The sequence below is a fragment of the Haliotis asinina genome, chromosome 2 (genome assembly GCF_037392515.1).
Source record: "Haliotis asinina isolate JCU_RB_2024 chromosome 2, JCU_Hal_asi_v2, whole genome shotgun sequence".
NCBI classification, from domain to species: domain Eukaryota; kingdom Metazoa; phylum Mollusca; class Gastropoda; order Lepetellida; family Haliotidae; genus Haliotis; species Haliotis asinina.
Window position 1 is genome coordinate 9,122,280 of NC_090281.1, and position 26,758 is coordinate 9,149,037.

Consider the following 26,758-nt stretch of genomic DNA (forward strand, 5'->3'; position numbering starts at 1 on the left):
CCCTTTACTCAGTAATCAAACTGGTCAAGCCTGCGATTCGGTCCGTTTCGATTCCTTCATTATTTAAGACTGTGGGGATATTTTTAGAATCCTTTCAAAGCGGCTTTAAATCCAGCTTCTCCCCTCACTGACTTACATGTTTCACTTCCACAGGTCTTCAGAAGGCAGCCAAGTTTGTTGTTACGATGCTGATGGGGAGTTGTTGAATGCTCAGGGGCCGAACGGCGGTGGCACTCTAGGGCGATATCATTACAGATCTCAGAGCGACGACGTCGTTGCTTTTTTCTCGTATTTTGACCAAGATGTGCTTCCATACACCCACTGTTGCCAATATTCACAGACGCACTGTCGGGAGTTTCTAGCTTACCATCGACCACCGGTTACCTGTGCCGGGTATTCACCACCCTCAGCAGGTAAGCATTGCCTGTTTTTTTTATTTAAAAATTGACTGCCATTGATATAAACACTAATGCACAGAACTTGTGTAACATCTGTAAAAATACTCCCTACCGCCAGGTGCTTCGTCAGCCAAGAGAAAATAAGCCGTATCACCCTAACTTTCATCATAGGAAAGAATATAAGCCGTAGCGCACTGCTTTTCGTTATCTGGTAGAAATTAGGCCCTAAGCCCTGCTAATAAGCTGTAGCACCCTGTTTTTTGTAAGGCACAAGATGTCAGCGACCATAGCTGACTTTTGGCAAGTGCCATAACAGACTTCTTATTGAGGGCACACTGGAAACTGGACCTTTTCAGAATTACATATCTTCTCATTTCAGCCCAGGCAGCTGGGGACCCCCATTTAGTAACGCTGGACGGTAAGGGGTATACATTCAACGGGGAGGGGGAGTTTGTGTTGCTGGAGGACGACAACAGCAGTGTTGTGGTTCAAGTCAGGACAGCTCGAGCCAGGGACACTAATGGTGAGCCATTTGTCGGCATGATCTGAATAACATGAAAGACAAAAACTGTGGGTCTGATCATTTGATATTTTTATGATAAATGTCATCCAGAAAGTATGTAAAAATATTTCCTCCGGGCTAAAAAACGGTTGCTTAAATGCTCTAAAATGCGTTGTTAAAAATAATTGTTTCAAGTGAAAGGTCAGAATATTAAATGCTCGGTCCCAAATGGCAAAACTCGCAAACCATGTTGAATATTTTAGACTGCAGAAGTTGTTTTCGGTATGAATTCCCTTAGACTTATTTTGTAAGGAAAATGTGCCAATTTGACTGAACCTTTTCCATGTCAGTTTGCATTCTGATTTCTAGACGAGCTACAGAACGCGACGATGTTCACGACGGCGGCAGTGACGATACGTAACCTAACTGACGTACTGGAGGTTCGTCTCGACGAAGAAGACATTGTCCAATTCCTGGTCAATGGAACAGAACGTGACCTCACTTCATCTACCTCAGAATTAAACGGTCAGTTTATAAGTGCCAAAGAAAACTCATCATATTGCATGACTATTTTGTTATGTGGTTAACATAATCGTGGTTTGGAATCTTGTTTGTTCACCTTGTTGTTAAGACTTTAGAAACCTCAAACAATCGTTTTCACTGATGTCATGATCAACAATGCAATGCCCGTAGGTGCAAGGCCTCTGTCCAGACCCGACCAGGTACGGTGGGGTAACCTAGTGTTTGAAGGTTTGACTCGTCAAGCCAAAGACCTGGGTTCGATTTCCCACATGGGTACAATGTATGAAGCCCATTGCTGGTGTCTCCTGCCATGATATTGCTGGAATATTGCTAAAATAGGCCTAAAACCATAATCGCTCACTCATTCAAACCCGACCACTGCCATATCTTGATGTAGAGATTACTGTACCGCTTGGTTGGCACATGTCATCGTATCCTAATGACGTACATGGATCACTGGATTCTTTGGTGAAGACTCGATTATTCATAGACCGCCGGAATGTAACTGAAATATTGCCAAGTGAAGCCTTGAACAATAAGCCTTGATCAAACAATGAATGTTGAACCAGTTTGTCGCATTCCGAATCTATTAATCACTCGCGATTCTGTTGTACTTCACGTCTTGAATCGCACTGTAATTTTACGTTTTTCTTTTGCTTGTAACGTAATGAGAGATAATCATTTATGCATATACGTTTTACAGGACTTACAGTGTATCTCAATAAAACGAGCAACATCACGGCAGAGGTGACCGTGGTCATCAATGCAGCCGGGGTATCGGTACTGATGCAGGCGACAGACAAACTCTTAAACATCATGGTGATGGTTGGATCACAGCAACTCAAAGGTAGACAACCGTCACAATTCAATCACTGGCTAATGAAGCAGTGGATTAATTTGTGCCCATATGTTAATACAAAATTACCATGTCTTTGTACTCTCATGTTTAGCTATGTGGACAACACTCAGTTCAAACTGGCTTGTAATCGTAAGAATTCTTGTCACTCCGAGACTTGCAATCGTAAAGTTTCATGTCATTCTGGCTTGTAATCGTAAGGATTCGTGTCATTCTGAGACACACCGATTGGCTTAAACTGGCTTGTAATCGTAAGAATTGTCACTCCGAGACTTGCAATCGTAAGGATTCGTGTCATTCTGAGACACACCGATTGGCTTAAACTGGCTTGTAATCGTTAGAATTGTCACTCCGAGACTTGCAATCGTAAGGATTCGTGTCATTCTCAGACACACCGATTGACTTACAGGTCAGGGAAATGAACACTGGTAATTAAAACCCGGCTACACCGGGAATACAATGTTGTTAAATTCCGGTCAATTTGGACACTGATATCAAAACCGGATTTACTACTACCGGACGAAACAAACATGCAGCTTTGTTCTATCTGAACTACTTTTGATATATATGTAGTACTTGGCCGGGTTTACCGGGCACAGAGATCCTGGGTGTTCTTACTCCTTGTCTGTAAACATCTCTTCTGAACTGTCTGAAAGTAACTTTAAGTGGCATTTTTAGAAGATGGAGTGTCAGTTTAGGACAAAATTTATGGATGCTGACAATATCAATCACTGGTTTCAGAGACACACAGGCCGTCGTCACACAGCTGGGAAAGTGCTGAGAGTGACGTTTAAGACAAATTGTGCATTCTGAATCAAAAGCCGATTTCCTTAAATATCTATATTTTCTTTCATATAGCATGACGGGAAAAAACCCTTACAATTGTGTGTCGGTACTGCCGAATGCATAGTATTACAATGTTATTTGTTTCCATGATCTGAATTTTCATAAGTGTGTTTGCTGTAATCAATATGGTCATATTTGTCTTACCAGGAAGATTACGAGGGTTGCTGGGCAACTTCAACGGTAACGCGAATGATGATTTTGTATGCCGTAACGGAACAGTCCTGTCACCTAATGCCACAATGGGGCAGATCCACTACGACTTCGGGATGACGTGTAAGTAAATCACATGTTTGTGTTGTAATGTTGTGTGGCGCGAGTGAGTGAGTGAGTGAATGTACTTTTTGTGCAGTTTTTAGCAATTAACACGGCGGGGGACACCGAAATTGGCTTCACACATTGTACCCTCATGGAAAATGGAACATAGGTCCTCGGCGTGACGAGCTAACAGTTTAACTAGGCTACCCGTCGGCTCCTCGGGTGGTGTGTCTCATCGTAATGTGGCATATATGGCAGAAAAACAACCATGTACCTTTACCTAAAGTTTGATTCTCAACGCCAGTGGCTCTGTCAAGTGAAATAGCAGCGTTACTGTTGCTGAAATAAGCGGCATAAAACAATATCCTCTGGCCGAAGTAGTCGACTGTGGTCTGTAAATAATCGAGTCTGGACCAGACAATCAGTGATCAACAGCACGGGCATCGATCTGTGCAGCTGGGAACCGGTGGCATGTGTCAACCAAGTCAACGAGCCTGACCACCCGATCCCCTAATAACGTAAGTGTCGGAGTGCGATCAAACTCACTCACCCACTGACGTACTCACAGTTACGTGTGAATTCTTTTCTATTCACAGGGTCTGTTCTGGAGGATGAAAATATTTTATCACCGTTACTGCGTCCCGAAGACACGGGCGAGGCTTTGAAGCCAGTGTTTATAGACAGTATAGACAAAGAGAACTTGCGCAACGGAACGGAGGAAGTTTGTGGTAGCAATGAACAATGTAGATTTGACTATCAGGTGACTGGCGACGCTGAGATTGCCATGAGTACGAAAGCGTTTAGTCAAAGATTCGAGGAGAGAAGGAATAGCATCAAAGCAGGTAAACAGCCCAGACTGACGTGACGTCACTGACGTCGTGCTGACGTCACCCAAACCATTGATATTTGTCTCTTTTTTGCTTAGGAATTTACGTTATGTGTTGACATGGAATTTCCATTTTTCCGAATCATTTCTTTCACGTCATTTGTAGGGGGTGTTTTAGGGCAGCATTCAGCAATATTCCAGCTATATGACTGCTGCCAATAAATAATCTCGTCTTGACCAGACTGTCCAATGATCGATATTGAAAACAACTATCAACGCCTTCAGGACATGAGGCGTGATATCAACGATCCGATGGTGGCCTATCATTTGATCTTTTCATACGACTAGGCTATAGTACTGGAGACCAGCATCCAGGAATAGTCGTTCAATATTGTGCACATCATCCAGATCTATCATTATCGTGTTTCCAGGTCTGTCGTAAGAGGCGAGTAATAGGATCTGGTGGTCAGACTCGCTGACTTGGTTGACACATGTCATCGGCTACCAGTTGTGCCCAGACTCGATTATTTACAGATAGCAGCCATATAGCTGGAATATTGCTGAGTGTGGCGTAAAACTAAACTCACTCACTCCTGCTCTGTCAATAACCATGTCCTTTGTTCCAGTGGTGAGGTGCAGTTACCTGGATACCATCGCCAACGGCAACCGAACTGTGTCTGGTTACACAGAAGGGTCGACGGCGGAATTTGTGTGTGATACAGGGTACGAACTTAAGTTCGGGGACACACGATTGGTATGCCAGGCCAACAGCAAGTGGAGTGGAACAGCACCGGTCTGTGTCGAGGAAGGTCAGTATACTTAACAGCAAAGAAACGCAACTGCTTTTGGCCAAGTTTTTGAATATTTATATTGAGAGTTCATTTTTTTTCGAAACTTTCATTTCTTTTGCTGTTCAGTATACATCTATGTGTAATTTTGCTCCAAAATCTAAAAGCTCAAGGTAACACAATAGGTGTGGACTATTTCATTTAATTCTTAAATGCAGTTAAATCACAACATTAAAGCATTGTTGTTTCGTACCTTTGTGACTTCTTTTGTAATTAGTCATCATGAGGAGATTAGTGTGTATCCAAAGCGTTATAGTATAACTGTTTTGTAAACAATGTTTCTTTGTTACAGTAAAGGTCCCGAACACGATGTCGTCAACCACGCTGATTTTCATTGGTGCAGGGACCGCTGGCGGTGTCGTCGTCATTATCGTAGTTGTAGTTGTGTGTGTGTGTACTTGTCGGTCTTCAAGGAAGAAGAGGTCCTCGGAGGAGGGGTAAGAAGTCATATACTACACTGTGCATTGACCTTCACCTATAGTCGTCAAAAGATCTGATTGGCCAGTCGCTATCCTTCAAAAACCAATCGGTCTGTGCAGAGGTCATAGTGTTTAGTATGATGTCACTTTGCGTATAGTGTTTAGTATGACGTCAAAACAGGCCCGTTTCTCAGCCAGAGCGATCACAAAAAAGATTGTTAGAAAAGGACGAAAAGGCGTTGGAACTTGCGAACTAACGATAAATTCGTGTCCTTTGTGAGGAATTTACGATCTGGACATTGTGATACACTCGTAACCGGAAACATGCCGTCGCCCCCTACCGGAACTTGTAACTCAATGCATGTTCTGTACTTATAGTAAACATGCGCTTCGCCAGGCAAGAGGTGTGTGACTTGATACACAGATAAATGGATTAATGGATGGTTGTAGATTTAGCGATTCTTTGATTCCCCGATTGTCGGCTATGGGGATATACTAGTTTGCGAGTGGATGTTTAAACTGGGGCAGTTAGAAGAGGCGAGATCGATGGATGGATGGATGAATACGTGAATGGTGAATGTAAGCATTTGTCAGTATTTAATCAGTTGAGTTATGAAACTATTATCCGTCGAAACTGAGAAGTGGTATAACTAAACTTGAGTAATTGAATCTTTCATCGTTACATCATGGCGATGTAAGTGCTTCGCAGTTATGCCGGCTATGACCAGTATGTTTTTCCCTCAGCTATTTTATAAGCAGATTCTAATGATTCCTTAATAAGTACCGTCGTCTCTGGTTCGCCGTCTAAATGTTAAACGAATTAGTAGGGTAAATATCACTGGATCGTACACAGCTAATTCCGGCCACACCTAGTAACGCGTTTGACCTTATCGTAAGCCTTCATTCATTAACATGTCGACCTTCTATCTTTCCCACGATCTACCCATCGACTGACGCGACCTTCCAGTGCGTTTACTACTGCTTTGTTTTATCTACCCCCATGCTGTGCTGTAACAATTATTATAGTACTATATTCTCCACGCTTGAATGGCAACATTGTTGTAGATTCTTTAATGATGTAGTAGTTATTGCTGTTTGTAGTGATACGGATTTGAATGGTATTTTGATTGTTGATGCTATGTATGATGTTAGTCGTGGATATAAGAGCGGATAGGTGATGATGGTGATTGGGATAAGGGTGTGAATGATGTGGGTGGGTGAGGGGGATGGAGAGGATTATGTGCGTGTGCGTGTGCGTGTGTTTGCGCATCCATGCGTGCGTGAGTGCGTGCGTGCGTGTTGTCTGTGTTTCTATGGTTGAATGGGGACTACATCTTGGAAATGTGTGCACCGGAACCTCTGATGTTTTGACACACTACGTTACTGCGATTGGAATTTATCAGGTGCAAATAGGTCTTTATCTTTAGTTTGCACCTGGTGGAAGTAGCTTAACTTCTCCTAAGTCGAGCTCTGTGTTCCTGTTGCATCATACTCACCACAGCCTGCAGTGACACTGCAATTACTACAGCAATCTGCGGGAACCGTTTGTCAGCTGTGGAAATGCCTTCAGCAATCGCATCCATGATCAGTTGATGATGTTAGTAAACCTTACTTGGCGGGACTGAAGTTTCTGATACGTGATTACTTCGTCATTTGATCATGACGTCTGCTGCTGTTATATGTTCTTGTTAAACAACAAACAAATCTTATTCGTCTTTGGTAGGACAGAAGAGTGTTCGAAGCATTTACCTTTAAGGGTTCGGTTTCGGGGGGGGGGGTGGAATAACAATGTTTATAGCCCATTCCTAGTGTGCTCCGCTGTGACATCACAAAATGCGGCTTACGACTATACCTTGGTTTGTATAGGCACTTAATGCTCATGACTTATGGAGTATCTTGTCCACCATATTTACCTGGTTCAGTTCCTGATATAGTCACTATGTTTCCCGGTTTGTACTGGTTCATGAAATGTCATTTTCCTTTTACTCCTGAAAATTATTGTCGTTTTCCTCTGTTTTCAGATCGACAAAAGAAGATGTAGAACTTCCCCATATTTTCCCTCCCTCACCTCACATTCCAACAACAGTTTTTGCAAATGAATACTTTTTGCAAAGGTTGGTATTTTTGGTTTGTTTGGTGAATTTATATGACTGTAGAGTTATACTGGGTAGATTCCTGAACTTGTTTATCCACCGACAGTCTTGATGCATCATATGATCGTCTCCGCGGCTAGGGTGTCGTGGCCTTGTGACAATCAGAGGCTCGAACCCCAGACCTAAAATGGGACATGTCTGCACGGACAAAAAGACCTGTAAATTTATGTCCCAGCATGAGTTACGTCCCTTGTCGCAGACTACGTTTGTCACGTCAACCTTACAGGTTACACAACACCAAATGTTTTCCCATAGACTTCTATAGTAACCTTATATTTAAAAAAAAAATATCCAGGCTATCAACAGCCATTCCATATACACATGGGCACAGTCTGGCCTCTAAGCTACAATAAAACACAAGTTGTGGCCAACTTGTCCGGCACATTTGCCAAGCACAGGAAGCGGAACACATCAACCCCCAGCTCCGCACCGAATGTCACCCACTTCAAAATATACGTACACACATAAGCATAACCCATGGTGATAAAAATGACAGCACTAAATACTTAAAATTGTGGTCAGTTTTAATAACAGGGTGGATGTGCTTTTAAAACACATACACATCTTACACTATTTCATCCAATCACAGCTGTCACAGGCCTCGGTCCTCGCTCGGGCAGCATGTGATATTGATATAGTGTAGTGGAACCTACAGGGGTGTAACTACCATTATGAAGTAAAGCCTTGGCCTTACCAACGATTGTTGCTATAGAGAGTGGACAAGCCCTCAATACGATCTATATATTAAGCTTTGCAAGTTATCGAGCTTACACGAAAAAAATGGCTTGCTACGCTCCTGCCTTAATTCTATTTGTATTGTATTTGTTCCTGAAGTACGTTCACTTTCAACAGTTTTTCCAAGAGGATGGGTGTATTTAACATACACGGTTCTATATGAACGCGGATACTATGCGAAAGGCTTAAGAGGGACAGATGGTTAAATGGTGAAAGCGTCGTTAGCTGGAGACCCAAGTTCAGTTCCTTGGATAGGTTCAGTGATTGAAGCCCATTTCCGCCGTCATTTTGCTTGCACATTGCTAAAAGCGGCGCAAAAATATATTCACTCAATCGCTTTTTAGCTGTGAGAAGTATTACAAGTGAAGTGTAAGTGTGCCCGTTTTAACTTTCTGGATATTCCTTTTCAGTTTGAACAAGTTAGCCGACAGTGGCGCCTTCAGGATCCCGCGACCGACATATGTTGATCCAACTATATATGAAGAATATTTCTAGTCGGACATTAGACGTCCCTGTGACCCACGTGCACGTAGTGACCCGAGCGTGAACTTGGCAACATGTGTGTGGACACTGAACACGTGCTGAACACGTTGGAAACAGACACTCATAGTGAATCTAGCGTGATGAAAGGGCGTTCTACAAATAAGAGTGTATCATAAACAGTGACAACAAAGGCTGTATATATGTGAATTTCTCAACTTCCTGTATATAAGAGTACGATTTTCTAGTCATAATGCAACCAGTGCTTTCCTAGATATTGCAGTGTGATTGGATCAAACTGAAGGCTGCACGTGACAACGTGCGTCACGTGACCGGTGCTGACGGAGGTCAAGGCTGTGCCCTGACCTTGGTCACCGTATGCTCTCATTTGTCTTTCCCGTTTTATAATCACTCACTGACCTTGACCTTGAGGAAACGCTACTTTGTGAATGGAGAACTGATGTAAAGTAATTGTGTAATTGTTTGTGCAGAATGATTATGTGGTGTGCATTGACGGCTAATTATGGGGAGCTGTGTGTGCGAATATGCTTTGTAAGGTCGAAGGCATACAGATGTTGCAATGTTTCTATCAGTCTGTGGTGTGGAATGAACCTGCAGGAAACCGACAGACCTCTTTCTGTGTAGATTACGCAGAGGGCGTAACTATTCAGCGCAACCTCAGAAGATAACCAGCCTGCATTAATCGACCGACGCAGATTCCGTTGGGCATGAAACGGCGGCTAAAAATGGATGATTTAAAATCGGTGCTGACACAAGGTGTTCGATAAGCGTAACCGCAAGTTCAACAATATGTCGTATATGTATTTATGAGTCAGTCATATGGGCATCAATAGTATCCATTATAACCTAAATGCTTCTTATAAGCCTTTGGTAAAATGTGCACATTTGTCTATTATTTAGTTGTGGTTAGATAGTAACGAAATATGGATTTGACTGTTTAAGCAAACATATTTACAGTTGGCACAATGGAACTCAAACGAAAATACTTGTAGGAAAGTACAGCACCTATAGAAACACGATTTCTGTATGTTATCATTTAATTCAGTATTTGTGGGTAACACCTGTGATTGTGTTCATTAGATATTATAATATAGCTTGAGATTAGATTGCCCTACAAACATAACCAACGTTTGAAGCGTTTGGTTTGGTTTTGATTTTACCAGTGGATCAAACTCCACCTCCCGGAAGTTGCGGTTACAGTAGATGCAGGTTAAGGTCACTGGTTACAGTCTGTTACAAGACTGTATGACTGGTGTGTTGTGATATACCTCATTGTATTCCCAAAGATTACTTGTACATAGATCTATTCCTTACGGCTGTACTCGTAAATGTATTACAACACTGTCACATTTAAAACAGACCTCGAGTTACGTGAGGCACTTATAGATTCCAACGTTATAGAATCGTGGTACAGATCTTTCCCAGAATTGTCATGAAATGTAGAGCAACGTTATGTGTTTTTATTGCTATTCCAGAAAACATCAAATTCAGAATATTTAGTAATTGTATGTCGCAGGTTTTTATCATCTAAGGTGAGTGAATGAGTGAGTGAGTGAGTGAGTGAGTGAGTGAGAGAGAGTATAGTTTTGCGCGGCTTCTAGAAATATTCCAGCAATGTCACGGCCGGGACACAACAATGGGTTTCACACATTGTACCTATGTATTGAATCGAACTCGTTCACTCAGCGTGATGAGCGTACACTTCTACCATTAGGCTACCCCACCGTCCTCATCATTTAAAAATCACATCGGTATCATTTTTCATCCCTCGTCATGTTTGCAGCCATTGCAGCATTTATTTCTTTTACAGTTTCATTTCAACATCATAATCGTGCATCGTTGTGTACCTCCTCTCTGGCCCTTGTTCGCGCAATAATATGATGGTGACGCCAATATCAAGATAGTGGTCACTTACTGAAATATATCTCGTTAACTGGAACTATTTAAAGACAAATCAGTTTTACATAATTCTTTTGGAATCACAAACATGACACCTCTAGGATAAGGAGAGGTGATTTAATGCGACTTTTATGTCTTCAGGGAGAGATCAATAACCATAATATTAAGACCTATTTACATACATATTTGGTATCGTGTGCAATATTTAAGACCAAAGACGGGAGAGACAACCTATTTTGCTCATGGAGTGTCAAGTCGTACATGTAGAAGAAAGATTTCATATGTGTTGATCTGACGTCGTGCCATGAAAACATTGTTCCTTATCCCAATGCATTTTCAAATGAAACTTTCTTTCCTTCTTTTTATGAGAAAAGAGGAATCACGCTAGTTACGCTATGGCGCTATGGTGGAGCTTTCATGTGGCGGATATACTCGATTTGATCCAAATGCATTTTTCAAAGAAAGATAACTCTTACTGAAAAATCCGGACAACATTCACGTTGATTGAAGCGATGTTTTCACCGGTCGAGACCGATTGTCTTTTTCTTAATTTCAGAACAAGCTTTTCTTTTGATAAATATCGTTCATGCTTATTTAGAATCATTTTCCATTTTGCTCATTGTGTTATAAATGTCCCAATAAGTCATTCTGCTACTCTCACACTGATAAACATTGTACAATAGGTTTCAGAGATACTTGCACACATCTGCCTTATCTATAGACGAGAGACGTATGGTTACACTTCAGTTTCACATTATGCTTTGCAGGAATCATTTGTCTTTGACAGAGTGGTTGAAACTTTTGTCACTCTGTGTAACTTTTGTCATTGGAATCTATGTATGACAGTTCCGTAACCGCATCATACTTTTTTTCTCACTATAATAGACATGAAACCAGAACTGGATGATGTAAATCTCAATGGGGGCCCTTAACCACTTATCAGTTGGGCCCCAGGCGAGAATATGTCAAGCAAATTTTGATTTTTCTTTGTTGTACGAATCGTCTGTGATTGTTAAGGCCTGAAAGTCACAGTGAATGGAAGGTGTATGTTGACTGGAGTTTTGTCCCTTTGCACATGAACGATCCGTTTCCATAGATACAAGTCACGTGTTCTAGGCACAACGTGAGTGCTGGCGTCATTTCTATTTATAGAACACTTCACGTGTTCACTGTGAATTTTGAACGTCTCTGTCGGAATGGGGCCCTATTAAATATTGAATGTGGGGATTAACACTAGAGTATATACTAGTCTAAAAAATTAAGGATCACGCGATTTCTCCATGTTAGTATGGTTACTCTCTCATGTCATGACAGATGAAGTATGGAAATATGAAGATTCTGAATGTCCTTACGTTTTCTTGAGTAGTATATGTCAAGGTGACCAGGAAGCACTTCCAACATTCAATATCTAATACCATCTGACAGAAACGTTCCAATGAAAAAAATGTGCCTCCATTTTACCTTGTCTTAGAATGCGAAGAGCCGTCATTGTGTGCCTTATCGTCATCAGAGGTGACTGGCAAACTGGCTTATTTATTGATTGTGTAAATAGTATGCTCCACTGAATTTGAAATAAAATATGAAACATTAGAGTATTTAATTTGTTGTTTTTTTACTTCTGCATGTTATGTGTGATAGTGGCGTCCAAGATCGCTTTCATGGTGGTATGCGGTTTGTCTGTTCGTTGTGTTTACTTCGGGATTTCCTCCCCCATCGAACTGCCACACCGTCGGATAACGGTAATGCTGATGAAAGGGATAGATGTTTCATCAACCTCCCGCATTTTACTCCAACATTAATAGTTTCAACATGTAACGTTCCCCTTACATTCGGGAAACTGGAGGGTTGGCGAGTAAGACGTTCTCTTGTCGCGTCCAAGACTCATATTGGTCCACTGTGCCGAGCACGGAGTTTAGTTTCAAAACGTGACCTTGCTGCAATGGGCATCGGAGAGTGATTGAGTTTAGTTTTACGCCGCACTCAGCAATATTCCAGGATTATGGCAGCAGTATGTAAATAATCAAGTCTTGAACAGACAATCCAGTGATCAACGGTATGAGCATCGATCATACTATGACCTGTGCCAACCAAGTCAGCGAGTCTGAACACCCAATCCCCTTAGTTGCCTCTTAGGAGAAGCATTAGTTACTGAAGATTAGTTACTCGGATCGCCGCGGGTCGGGCGTCGAGGAAGGTAGATAGTAGGAAAAGAGGTCGACCCTACATAGAACATGGAACCCCACTACACAGAGGGATCACAGTGCTCCAAAACCATACTGGCCGTGGGACTGACTGACCACATAATTTGACAATTTTGCAACAAATATCATAAAGCTAGTACTGACAACAGATCAGCTGACTCTTAGAACACTTAGTTTGATGAAGTATAGTTTGTTCAGCAACGACGTGACTTTCGTATGCCCGTTATTGTACGTTCACTTGTCTATTTAAGTACTGCATAAATAGCCCGGACGTAACCTTTGACCCAAATGTAAAAACGAGGCAGTCCGTGGGAGACATACACATGTCGAATCAACCCCAACATTAGATTAGATAGAGTGTACTTGATGTGTTAACGATGATGTCGTGGGTGTGTTTAGTGTCGTTACTGCTGCAGCTGTCAGGATACGAAGCTTCCAGGGAGTACGAGGATGACTTCTATTATGGCACCTTTCCTGACGGGTTCCTTTGGAGCACTGCAACAGCGGCCTACCAAATAGAAGGTGCCTGGAACGAAGACGGTACGCTAGTTTGCAGCGAGTGCGGGTATGAGTGAGCGAGTGACAATTTCGGCTTCCTCCAGCCTAATTATCGTCGAGTCAGGAGGATAAGGAGTTTAAATTATGTGTAATGGATATTCACCCCAAAACACTGAAACCTGATAAAACCATACTGACAAACATGACTCGGTTACAAGCTTGAAAACACCCTACACACACAAGTGGCATGCAGTATGCTGGATCATGCCCTGAATATAAATCAGATTCGAACATTAGGTACATAGTAACCTACATACAACATTTCAGTATAGCGCTTTCTAGACTAGCGCTTAGTTTCTGAATGTCTGATAGAAACAATATTAGATATACCGAACAGCAAAAGAAACGCAACACTTCTGCATGCTTTCTTTTGGATTGAGAGCATTCCCTGTCAGATGTGAGAACCTGAGGAAATCAAGACTTGGTTTATTACGAGCTTTTGCGGTGTAGAAATGATTGTTTGGAAGAGAAAATATTCGCTTCAGGGACTGTGAGACAGACTATGCACGATCGAACATACTCCGTGAGCGTGAGTGAACAATGGCTGTTGGAAGACGGTTATTTGTGCAGATGTCGATTACAAATAAAACCTGTACACATACTATATCAAAACAAGATTTTTCGACCACACATTTTCTTAACATACTGTAGTTCATCTGTCCTGACATAATGACAACAGTAATGTGGAATGGTCCTTCTCTTGCTTTGACGTATTATTCCGTTTTCAAAAGAGAGTTATGAACGGATATCTGACGGAATCTGTTAAAGTGTATTAATTACATCCCCTGATTAGGAAAAGGCCCAAGCATTTGGGATGTGTACGTGAGAGAACCGGGCAAGATCGTGGGCGGCGCCACAGGCGACGTCTCTTGCGACAGCTACCACAAGTACCAGGAGGATGTACAGCTTCTCAAATCTCTAGGGGTACGTTGACACCCTCCTTAGGTCTTGAGTTAGTGTGTGAGTGCGGTTGGAAACAAGTCTTTCATCTCAGCGCGAGCCAAGCAATATTGCGAAGGACATCTAGTCCAGTCATCCTGGTAAGACTCAGACCGAACCCACCACAAATTGCAACAGAAATTATTTCAACTGTTTTAAGACCCTGAACCTTTCCTTTATAATATATAGGAAGGCTCCCAAATAGCCTTCACTCGTTTAATCATGTTGAAGAATTGAGCCTTGTCCTGTGGCGTAAAGGGCCAACGCTTCAACTACCAGGCCACCCCAACACCACTATTTACACCAACCAAGGTGACTAAGCGACGGGGTGCGTGATGAAGTTGCTATTTTCAGGACATATGATATTGTTTGTTTGTTGTTTAACGCGGTAATATTACAGCAATATATCGTAAATATGTTCCTCTGTAAATCATCGAGTCAAGAGAAACAATCCAGTGATCAACCTGATGAGCATCGATTTTTGCAGTTGGGATACGATGGCATGTGTCAACCAAGTGAGTGACCACTAGATCCCTTTAGTCATCTCTCACGACAAGCATTCGGTTGGTGAATACCAATGCTAACCCGCATCTTCATGTCTACGTGTTCATATAGAGAAGACAAGTTAGTGTGTGGGGTATCTTTTCTTTCACGATAGGTGTCCCACTACCGCTTCTCAATATCCTGGCCACGGGTGATGCCTTATGGGGATGGTACTGTCATCAACCAATCAGGACTGGACTATTATAACCGGCTAATCAACGAGCTCCTTGCAAATGGAATCCAACCAATGGTCACGATGTATCACTGGGACCTTCCTCAGGCCATTGAGGAAATCGGGGGCTGGCTGAACGGGGACATCGTCGATCTCTTCACCGGCTACGCCAAACTGTGTTTCAAAACCTTCGGTGATCGGGTAAGATATAATTCTAACAAAACCAAATTAATGTGTAAATTAGGAGTGAGTGACCTCTCACCGAAGTTGCAAGAGGTATCTCCTAAGGCAAAAGAGAGTGTTCGTAATATATGTCTCTGTTTGCCATTTGGGTACCCGGTAGAATGAGATGGTAAGGCCAGTGTTAACGTTCTGTCCCCTATTTAGATATCTGGTTGTATACTCCCCAGGAAGATAATATAGAGTTATATACACTGTTCTTTTGGTCCAGTTATGCAAATGCATTGTTGTGTTCATTATATGGGTTTGGCGCATTACATATGTGCTCTGTATTGTAGACGTGTCTATGGCTCCACCAAACCACTGGGTACCCAGAAAGTATCTAAAAGGTCTCACTCACCATTCTGTTTTTCTGGTAACTAAACTGTGATCTGTCTAATCCGTCGATCAGAATATTCCCAGTTCAACGTCTACCAGTAATTGTCGTCTAGACCAATACTGATATACATGCCAGATAAGAGGACCTCTTTAGTGTGTGTTTAATAGGTTAACCCGGCACGTACCCCTACGTCGTGGCCCACAACATCATCAAGAGCCATGCCAGAGTCTACAGACTGTACGATCAGGAGTTCAGGGCATACCAGAAAGGTCAGGTAACCCCGACTGCTAGTCTGTACAATAAAATGTTGGAATATTAGCTGGAATATTGTCCACTGCGAACAACAAAGCTAAAACGCAAAACTGAAACATTGAAGGTCTTTGATACTGAAGCTCTTTGACGGTAGTTTGGGCCAGACAATCCAGTGATGGCTATCGTGAAATATGAACTATGCCATTTAGATACAATGGTACGCCATCAACCAACAATAATTATAGTAAATGAAATAATGATGATGATGATGATGATGATGATGATGATGATGATGATGATGATGATGATGATGATGTCGCCCGTGATTATCACCATACAGGGCAAGTCGGCATCACTCTGAGCATGGTGTTCAACCAGCCCAAAGATCCCAGCAGTGCAGCTGATATTGAAGCAGCGGAACGGGCCAATCAGTTTGAACATGGCTGGTTTGCTCATCCAATCACTGTGAACGGCGAGTATCCGGATGTGATGAGATTCCAGGTGGACATGAAGAGTAGAGAGGAAGGTCTCACTACGTCCAGACTCCCGCATTTCACAGATGAGGAGAAGAGGCTGATCAACGGTGAGTGTAGTCTGTCTCGCAGTCCCCGGGCCATATTATTTTCCCTGAAGCCTAGCTCTCCTTGCAATGCTGGAGCAACAAATGAAGCAAGTCTAGATATCCCCAGGTCCAGGCTGAATGCCTGGTCCCCAAAGAGCTTCTTTTCAATTTAAATGGGTTTATTTCTTGCAATCAAACTTATATATATTTAGTCTACGGTGAATAATATCACCCATTTAGATGCACTTAACTTTAGCAATGTTCTGCGCATGGAACATCATAATGTAAATAATCGAGTTTTAACTGGTGAGTTGTGTAATGATAAACTCGCACTCATTAAGGTCAACGAGTCTGAAAACCTACTTCATTCTGCCGCCTTCTGACGGGACAGTCAGATGACGGATACTGCGAGCAAAGATCCTAGCTCTCGGGTTATGAGCCTGACACCACCCTTTGCACTAGCGGAGGGTAGCCAAGTGGTATAAGCGTTCTTTCGCCATACCAAACGCCTGGGTTCTGTTTCCTACATATATGCAATATGTGACACGCATTTCTTCGACGTCCGAGTCTAGATCACATTGTCTGGTCCAGACTCGATTCTTTACAGACAGCCGCCATATAGCTGGAATCATTGCTGATTTCGGCGTCAAACTACACTCACTCACATTTCGTACCAGTTAGCACACTGTGGTATGATTCAAATGAGTGAGTGTCAAATGTTAGAGTGTCATTAAACTGGCTCACTCACATACTGACTCACTTCATCTCACTAATAACCCTTTCTCCCTCACCTTCTCCCTCCCTTATCGGCTGATCGACTGACTCATGGACTGACTGATCACTCACAGCCGTCCTTCACCTTCCCAGGTACCGCCGACTTCTTGGGACTGAACTACTACACGTCGAGTCTAACATCCCCCAAGGTCATGCCATACAACCCACCGAGCTACCACGCAGACCAGGATGTATTCTCCGAGAAAGACCCAAAATGGCCCAAGTACTACTCATACCCCAAAATACCTACAATAATTCGTAGACACCGGAATACTATTCGTCATGGTTCGTCACCACTGGTCACCAACTCGTGTCATTTCCTGATGAGCCGATAGGCGATCTGTGTGTATGTCACGGAAACGGGCGAGCCATTACTTCCCATCAGTCGCACGTTCCCGGAAACTCTCCACCGGTCAGTGACATGCGACTCACTCAGACTCACCCACACATTTTGGGACGCGCTAGGCTTGCCGACCGTTACACTTTGTAGTGAGTGAGTGAGTGAGTTTAGTTTTACGCCGCACTCAGCAATATTCCAGCTATATGGCGGCGGTCTGTAAATAATCGAGTCTGGACCAGACAATCCAGTGATCAGCAACATGAGCATCGATCTGCGCAATTGGGAACCGATGACATGTGTCAACCAAGTCAGCGAGCCTGACCACCCGATCCCGTTAGTCGCCTCTTACGACAAGCTGAGTCGCCCTTTATGGCAAGCATGGGTTGCTGAAGGCCTATTCTACCCCGGGACCTTCACGGGTCGTTACACTTTGTAAGTCGTGACGTCAAAAATGCGTGTACAGCTGTATGTTGCATGGGATATGTCCAATCAGGGGACGTAGGTAATGTCTGATGTTGTGGAATATAGTATTCAGACCTCTTTTTAATCAAGTAAAAGGTAAATATTATGGATGACAACTTCTTCTTTATTGTAAAAGTTAATATTGTAAGAAGTTGCCATTCGAAATATTTGCCTTTAAATTGAATACCTACTTCAAAATGCCTCTCAAGAACCTTAACTTCCTATACATTTATATTTAGATATAGTTATTTAGATTCACAATGTACAAAATACATTATTATATGTATATTATTATTTATAACCTTAAATATCAATATGTCTAGTATAGTAAGATCTCGGTTTTACAACAATATATAGACACATTCAATGATTTTTCCGAATAGCCAGTTTGTAATTTTCATTCAGTTCTGGTTATGACGCCAGTTCCTGTTTCCTAGATCCGGGTCCTCGTGGTTGCGGTACACACCAAAAGGAGCACGTGCCGTTTTGAACTGGCTTAAGGTGACGTACAATAACATGCCTATCTATGTTACCGAGAACGGCGTCTCCGACAACAACGGCAGCTTACACGACTTTTACAGAGTCAACTACTACAGAGATTATCTGGATGAGATGTTGAAAGGTGAATACACCAACATCACGGTAAAGTAGTGAAGCTCAGTTTGTCCGGTACCTCCCGCTTCCCTAAACCGGACAATATATACGTTTCTACAACCTCTGTGAAGTTGTCCGTCCCGAGAAACCAATAACCATGGACGACTTCATGGTCTAATGAATGGACCTTATTCCCAGAACGCTTAAAGTTTTTTATTCTTCTTTCTTTTTTTTAACGCCGCACTCGGCAATATTCCGAATATATTGCGGCAGTCTGGATCCTGTATTAAACATTAAGTCGCCCTTCATCTAAACCTGCTACCCCGTAAAATGCCGTTTAAAATGGCAGCCCAACTCACAGTATGTTCATTCACAGTCAGCTAGCAGTCCTCGTTGTACCCCTTGCCCCTGACCGCCATTGTGCTTCCGTGGTATAGCGATTTCGGAGATCCAACCACGGACCTTCTGCTCTCCGGTCAACCCCTACATCCGCTTAACCACGCATACGATCGATGAGTCGTTCTGAAGCTGATTCTGGAGTCCCTTGTCGCGATATAGCCAAACAATGGCGTAAACCTAAACTCATTCACTCTGAAATCGACCTTACTGAAGTTGTCTATTGCTTCTGCTTCCAGCCGTCCGTCTTGATGGGTGTAATCTAAAGGGCTACACATCTTGGTCTTTGATGGACAACTTCGAGTGGACTCGGGGATATTCGGAGAAGTTCGGCCTTCACTACGTCAATTTCTCGGACCCCACGAGACCACGCATCCCAAAAGATTCGGCTAAATTTATCGCTCAAGTCATCGCAGATAATGGCTTCAAACCGCCACCATCTGAGAAACAATCTTTATGATTTATCTAAATTAAATCACAAAACTCCCAGATCCTGCTGACACCATGAGTTAGTAGCCTTCTGCTATTGCTGCTTCTGTTACTATTGCTGCTGCTACATATTGGGCACATATTTCGTGTCATTTCATGAAGTATAGCGATGCATTTTGATTAGTAGATTGAAGATAAATGGTACAACCTAAAACGAACCAATGTCTTTACGAAACAACTACCTATTCACCCCAGCGTTTATCAATTGGTCGAATTACATTGTCATCATTTCCATGGCGCTACAAATAGTAACATAGTGTACGTCTGTAATACCTCTCCATAACGGAGCCGTGAAGGTCCGGGCTGGAATAATGATCTTCAGTACTATACTGCTGAGTGCGGCTTTAAAGTAAACTTACTCACTCACTCTCCATAACGTTGGTGGCCACAGCATGACACTGTACAGTATAAGCACCACTGAATCCAAACTCACTCACTTAATTTAGCTTAGCATTCAACAAATAGCGGCGCAAACGAAATATATTGCAAAACGTTTAAATATACCAAACATCTCTTCAGAAACAATATTTGTCCTAGTCTAGGGTGGTTTGTAGTTACAAGGACTTAGAAAATTTTGAAAAAGCGTGAATAGACTTGATTGATCTTACAATGTTAAGATTTTATATAGTGTGGACACTAATACGATGCAACGTCATTATCTATCAAACACAATGGTTTCTTCATTACGAGGAAGCGAAGACGCGTTTTCACAGAACAAAAACGTCAGTGTCGATACTTTGACGTCATGACGACGCCAATAATGGTCTGGCAGCATAGCCTCTCGAGTGAGTGACTGTGGCTTAATTAAATACGTATTATCCGTCCGAAGGACGAGGCCCGGTCGTTTAAAAATCGGTTATCTTTTAACCACTGGTTAAAATCTCTTAACCGTCCCTTAAAGTTAACCAAGTGTTAAAAGCGTTTCTCAAAACCCGGTTATCTTTAACCCGACGTTATCTTGGCGTTAAAGTTAACACACCTACGGACCGCCGCTAAATAGTTAACCAGGTTGGTTACATCGGCAAGATGGCATTGGTCATTCAACCGAACGCCGCGTTCATGGTGCCGTTAAGAACCGAGGACAAGATATAGATAAATATAGGATATTTATATAGCGCACATATCCACGCACTAGTGCATGCTCAAGGCGCTGGTAATTTTCCCTCGATCACTGGATGTCAATCTCAACAGCACATCGTATTTCAATCTCAACTCCCTGGAGAGTATACAACTCTTGCTGCCACTTGGCGCATCGAGTTTAGTGAGCCTCTCTCTCATCCTAAAGAGGTACCCATTCACAGCTGGATGGACTGGGACACATAGTCACAATACTTTGTCCAAGTTCACTGCACGTTGCTGTACCCGCAACTGGGTGTATGCACGTGTTTATGTGGCCACCATCTGGTCATATACCAACGGATTCGTGGGTTCTTTTAAGTGCACAGGGTTGTGTACTGCACATTAGGGATAGTGACCACACTGAAAGAGTTTGCACACAAAGTTGACTCCAAGGTTTTTACACCCGGTCACAGGTGGGCTCGATCCCAATACCTCAACCTCGCTGGATCAAGAGAAAGCATATAGGTTTGGAAGGAAGCCCATCGAGTATATGGTGGACATTTTAAGAGACGATCTTATTCCAAGAGTGTGATCCTCCACCGAAAAATTCTTACTTCTTTTCTTTCTTGGTTTTAGGTATTCAGGCGGAGATTTCTCGTTCGGTGCCTCTGTTGTTACTGAAGTAAACAAACTATTGCATTAGTGAGTAGAACTTTAACCACGAGTTTAACCAAGACGTTGAAGATAACGATGACGTTAGTAAACGGCAGTGTGCAACGTTGTCTTAACGTTCGGTAAGCTAACGGCGGGTTAAAGAGTTAACCGAGTGTTAAAATAACCGAGTTTTGAACAACCGGGCCCTGAAATCAAACTCGTCAAGGTGCGGTGGGGTAGCCTTGTGGTTAAAGCGTTCGCTCGTCACGCCGAATACCCGGTTTCGATTCCCCTCGTAGACCTTTACATTGTGCCAAACCCATTTCTACTGTCCCATTTGTGATATTGCTCAAGCGGCGTACAACTGAAACTCACTCACTCACTTATACGCGAAGTGTACTCAACATTTTGAGCAGACACTCTGTCTATGAGTGAGTGTGTGTGTGTGTGCGTGAGTGAGTGAGGTTAGTGTTACGCCGCTTTTAGCAATGTTCATTGTCAGGTCAGTCTCCATTATTCACATACCGCAGCCGCATGGCTGGAATATTGCTGAGTAAAACTAGTCCCACGCACTCGCTTTAGCAATATTCCAGCACAGGACTCAATAATGAGCTTCAAACATTGGACCAATGGGGAATCGAACAAGGATCTTCAGCGTGACAAAGCGAACGCTTTAACCAGTAGGCTTACCCACTGCCCCTCTCTCTACGAGACCACGTATAGACCTGTATATACGAGTCATTCGATATGTGACTCATCTTCCACAATAAGAGATGTAAGAACCTGAACACCCCAAGTAGCCGATTATTTGACATCACGGGGGAAAATACCGACAAGTAAGCTTGTATTTAGTTTCGGTATTCCCAATTGTGCCCGGCACACGAGAACAGCTAACATCCCCTCAACACTCTCTCCAAAATGATTAATACAACGCCTCGTGTTATGAAAAGAGACAACACGTGTAGATTTCTCATCTCCAGTCAGTTGCGGATCAAGTTGAGAAAATTCCTCCTGATTTCCAATCTCTAACACCGCCCTCCTTAGACCAGCCCCCTGGCTGCCACCTAGAAGAAAATACACTACAACCAACGTGGAAGAGACACTGCTTGTGAAGGCTCAGGGTGAGACATACAGCATCTTGGGTTTGTTGAACTGTATGTGCGGCACAGGAAGAAAATAGTCTCAGAAGCTGAGAACATTAGGAAATAACACGGGTTAATTTGGCATCTCCGACGGTCTAGAAAACAGCGGCTTTGGTTCCCGCCCTGCCCAAATATTCATCGACTTGACTTTATTCTCCGGGATGACATTTTGTAGTGGGCTACCCTCCGTAGAAAGAGCCATGATCTAGCCAGCTACCCAGTCTGTAACCGTGGAAGGACCACGCCCGAATGTTTTGACAAGCATGATTATTGATTAGTACTTTGAGCACTTTAGTAACTCTAGAAACTGATGTCGCGTTCTCTCGCCGCTCCGCAAATTTAACAATATGATACACGCTTACACAGGTTCTGGCAGGCAAATTAATGCATTGTTATATTAAGAATATAAATTCGGATAATACGAATAGTCAGCTACAAATCCAAACGTGTAAAAACCGTAACCTTAAAGAAGTCACAACAGCTGCCCCATATACTGTTGTTGGAACCATAAGTTTATGTGCGAGTTGCCTCCCTTAGTCGTCTCAGAAGAATCAGTTCGCTGCAGCATCGTGAGTGAGTGTATTTAGGATTACGCCGCACTCAGCAATATTCCAGTTATATGGCAGTGGTCTGTAAATAATCGGATCTGGACCAGACAATCCAGTGATCAACAACATGGGCATCGATCTGCGCAATTGGGAACCAATGACATGTGTCAACCAAGTAAGCGAGCCTGACCACCCGATCCCGTCAGTCGCCTCTATCATATCATATCGTATCGTATCGTATCGTATCGTATCGTATCGTATCGTATCGTATCACATCATATCATATCATAACATATCATGGCATTTATATAGCAGTATACTCCATCCCATCTGCATGCATGCTCAAAGCGCTTTGTTTTCCCTTGACAATTGGATGTCAATCTCAACGGCCGTGATGTGACTTAGATGACGTCTTCGAATGCTTCCTCGTACATCTGACGTAGTGACACGTTTCCAGTGATGCATCCATGTAATTGTCTGAACTACTTTGTAGAACGTTCCAGCGGATAACTGAGACGAGTTTCTCTCTTCCCTGCACTTTGTATAGTATTCAAATAACTCGTGACATCGGAAGGTTGGATATGTCTACTGCTAGACACATATTAGATGATCCTGCGCACTAAACGCATTTGTGTACAACGAATTGGGCGAGTACACTTGGCTGCTACAGGTACTACCAGTAGCTTGACGATTATGCACGTGCAATACATGCTAACCGTGACATGAAATCAACACCGCATATTCCTTCGAATGATAAGACTGCAATTTCAGACATAAGATACTGATATTCCACGCTAACCTTTAGTTAAGACGAAGACAAATAGATGATTGGGGCATTGACAAGCATTTTAGATATTCAACAATTTTGTTAAAAAACCCCAAGGAAAATGCCATTTGCTTCGTGAAATGGATCGGTGGTCCTAAACATATTTGCTCAATATATTGTGTTGATTCAATTCGTTGGGATTGTACCTGTTCCCAAATGGAGTGTGCTATAACAATTCATGCGTGAAACGCACGGGGAAAATGAACTTCTCGCTATTTATCAGACAACCTGTCTCCCTCTTGTTTCAAGTGGATCGTTCTGTGGGGCGTTCCCAAGTATGCAAATTGGGGTCATTTGTCAGGTCGTGGATCATCTTATATGTGTTTACCAGTAATACTAGAATATTAAAACGTATTCCAAGGGCAGTACATGTTACTGACCTCTGGAAACATGCTTGAGAGAGTTTTGTTTTACGCCGCATTTAGCAATATTCCAGTAATATCACGGCGGGGGACACCAGAAATGAGCTTCACACACTGTACCAATGTGGGAATCGAACCCGTTTCTTCAGGGTGACGAGCGATCGCTTTAACCACTAGGCTACCCTACCGCCCCTGGAAAAATGAAGCTGGACTACAATTTGAAGATAATTCTTTATCACATAAGCATTGACAGCAATCTGTTTTGAAATATCCGTAAAAACCTGGTCAGAACTGATCTTCAGCAACCCATGCTAGACAGAAGTGGTGACTAACGGGATCAGGTGGTCAGACCTGCTGACGTGGTTGACACATGTCATCGTAAACTTGCCTAGATCGATTCTCATGCTGCTGATCAGTGGATTGTCTGGTCCAGATTCGATTATATGCGTCCCGCTACCATGAAGCCGGAATATTGCTACGTGCAGCGTTAAACAACAACCAAGTGAAGCACATATTTGACCAAAGAAAAAAATATATTTGGCAAGAGATAACACGGAGATGAGATAACTGATTCAGATTGTTATCTAGTTTGTTTTCGGCTTCATGACACTAACTGTGTTCTGAAAATACTTGGTTGATAAGAGACGCTTGTAAAAATATTGCAACAAGATAAAACGTGGTAAAATATCTTGACTTGTAGATGTAATTTGACTGGAATATGATATAAGGTAAACACTGAGTGATGTATATGATTTCTACTGTGATGATGGCGTGGCGCGCTGACATCAACAACGTTGATCAGTTTGTGAGGTCTCCGGTTCCATTTCATTCCATGGAACCAGACAGTAGTGGCCGGTTTGTTTCAGGGAGACTCTCAGTTACATTTGACATCTATCAACATACCACACAAACTCAAAATACTCCACGGCGCTGTAGCTCACCTCATTATGGAGAAAAGTATAAAGATGGCAAGTGAGGTATTAAGAACTGTTGTCAGTGGAACATTTTCTGCCTACGTATTTGAGTGAGTGAGTATGACTTTAAGCCGCTTTTAGCAATATTCCAACAATATCAAGCGGGGGACACAAGAAATGGGCTTCACACGTGGTCCCCATGTGGGATTCGAACCCGGGTGTTCAGCTTGACGAGCGGACGTTCTAACCAGTTAGTTACCCCACCGCCCCTGAAGAACAGGCTAGCTATTCTCGAAACGTTCGTAGCCCTACGAACTCCTTAAGCCCATTCTTAACACATTGGCTACGATCATAGTTAAGAATTCTTAGGGATACGAACGTTTCGAGAATAAGGGCCCAGGTTTTTAATCGTAAGTATGAGTATGTAAGTGAAAAAAAAGATACATCATGATATGTGAAAAAAGACCCTGAGTGTATTTTTGAGTCTGACATATCTTCAAAATTTACCACGGCGGAGACTGGACTGCGAAAATCCTTTCTTTCAATGTCTCATGACTCGGATGCCCGGATATATCGAAGTTACAACATGACCCTGCAAGGTTCGCATGAAAACATGAAAACAATACAAAAATGCTAATCTGCAAGGATGAACCTAGTATATCTGTTTGCATTAACCTATCGCAGTAGAACTGGATTTGCTATTTGCTGCAATTTCTTTTACGGAAGATTGATTGGAAGGTTTAAGACTCCCTAAAACTTCGAGCTGATTATAAAAAAAACCCCAAACCCAGCTCTATTAAAAGTTAGAAAGCTCCCTGAAACATCAACATAACATAAAAAAACAAAAACACCCAAAAACAAAGACAACCCCCTCCCCACCTAAAAAAACCAACATCAACAACAAGAAAAAAAAGAAGAAAAAAAAGAGAACAAAACAACAACAAAAAAACAAAACAAAAACACACACCCCCCAAAAAAACCCCCCAAAAACAAAAAAAAAACCCACACACAAAAAAACAAAAAACAAAACAAAACAAAAACAAACTAAGAAACGACAACAAAAAACAAAACACACAAAAAAACCCAACAAAAAACAAAACAAACCCAAAACAAAACAAACCCAAAAACATAATCAAACAAACTAAAAAGCTAAACAAGACAAACCCAACAAAAGACAAAAACAAACCCCCAAAAACAGCAACACCACCGCCACCGCCACCGCCACCGCCAACAACAACAAGACAGCTTCAACGTCGGAATCGGACATGCCAAAGACTGGGTATACTGAGTGAGTTACTGACTGGGTATACTGAGTGAGATAGTTTTCCACCGCGTTTAGCAATGTTTCAGCAATTTCACGATGGGGGTACCCGAAATGGACTCCACACACCGTTCAAATATGGGGAATCGAACCTGAGTCTTCGACGTGACAAGCGAACGCTTTAACCACTAACAGTATGTGAACCTTATTCTGGGCGTCTCCTCCCTTGTTATTCTAAAACATTCTAAGTCACTCACTCACCCGTCTGTCTAGTGATGTGGGGAGATACTCGCGTGGCAAGCGGGCTTTCACGTTCTGTCAGGTGAGCTTAAAGCTCTTGATTTGCTCCAAATTTGATAAATGATGTGAACTTATGGGCGTGCACTAAAGT

The 26,758-nt window shown here is 42.6% G+C and overlaps 2 protein-coding genes across 5 annotated transcripts in view; both read left to right on the forward strand.

Moving 5' to 3' along the window:
• The window catches only part of LOC137273206 (protein mesh-like), a 66,160-nt gene extending 53,810 nt beyond the window's left edge, over positions 1-12,350 (forward strand). For all 4 annotated transcript variants that reach the window (XM_067805709.1, XM_067805708.1, XM_067805706.1 and 1 more), the window contains exons 9-18: positions 154-413; positions 778-921; positions 1,270-1,425; positions 2,126-2,269; positions 3,272-3,397; positions 3,976-4,221; positions 4,832-5,014; positions 5,346-5,490; positions 7,494-7,586; positions 8,771-12,350. In XM_067805709.1, the coding sequence (XP_067661810.1) occupies positions 154-413; positions 778-921; positions 1,270-1,425; positions 2,126-2,269; positions 3,272-3,397; positions 3,976-4,221; positions 4,832-5,014; positions 5,346-5,490; positions 7,494-7,586; positions 8,771-8,855 (1,582 nt within the window). In that variant the 3' untranslated portion in view covers positions 8,856-12,350. The remainder of the gene's footprint in view (positions 1-153; positions 414-777; positions 922-1,269; positions 1,426-2,125; positions 2,270-3,271; positions 3,398-3,975; positions 4,222-4,831; positions 5,015-5,345; positions 5,491-7,493; positions 7,587-8,770) is intronic.
• Positions 12,351-13,338: 988 nt separating this feature from the next.
• On the forward strand, positions 13,339-19,601 carry LOC137274799 (lactase/phlorizin hydrolase-like). The gene is made up of 8 exons (XM_067808132.1): positions 13,339-13,501; positions 14,313-14,443; positions 15,117-15,374; positions 15,905-16,001; positions 16,325-16,567; positions 17,414-17,543; positions 18,560-18,744; positions 19,352-19,601. The coding sequence occupies exons 1-8, from the start codon at positions 13,339-13,341 to the stop codon at positions 19,570-19,572; spliced, it is 1,428 nt and encodes a 475-aa protein (XP_067664233.1). The 3' UTR covers positions 19,573-19,601.
• Positions 19,602-26,758: the final 7,157 nt, after the last annotated feature.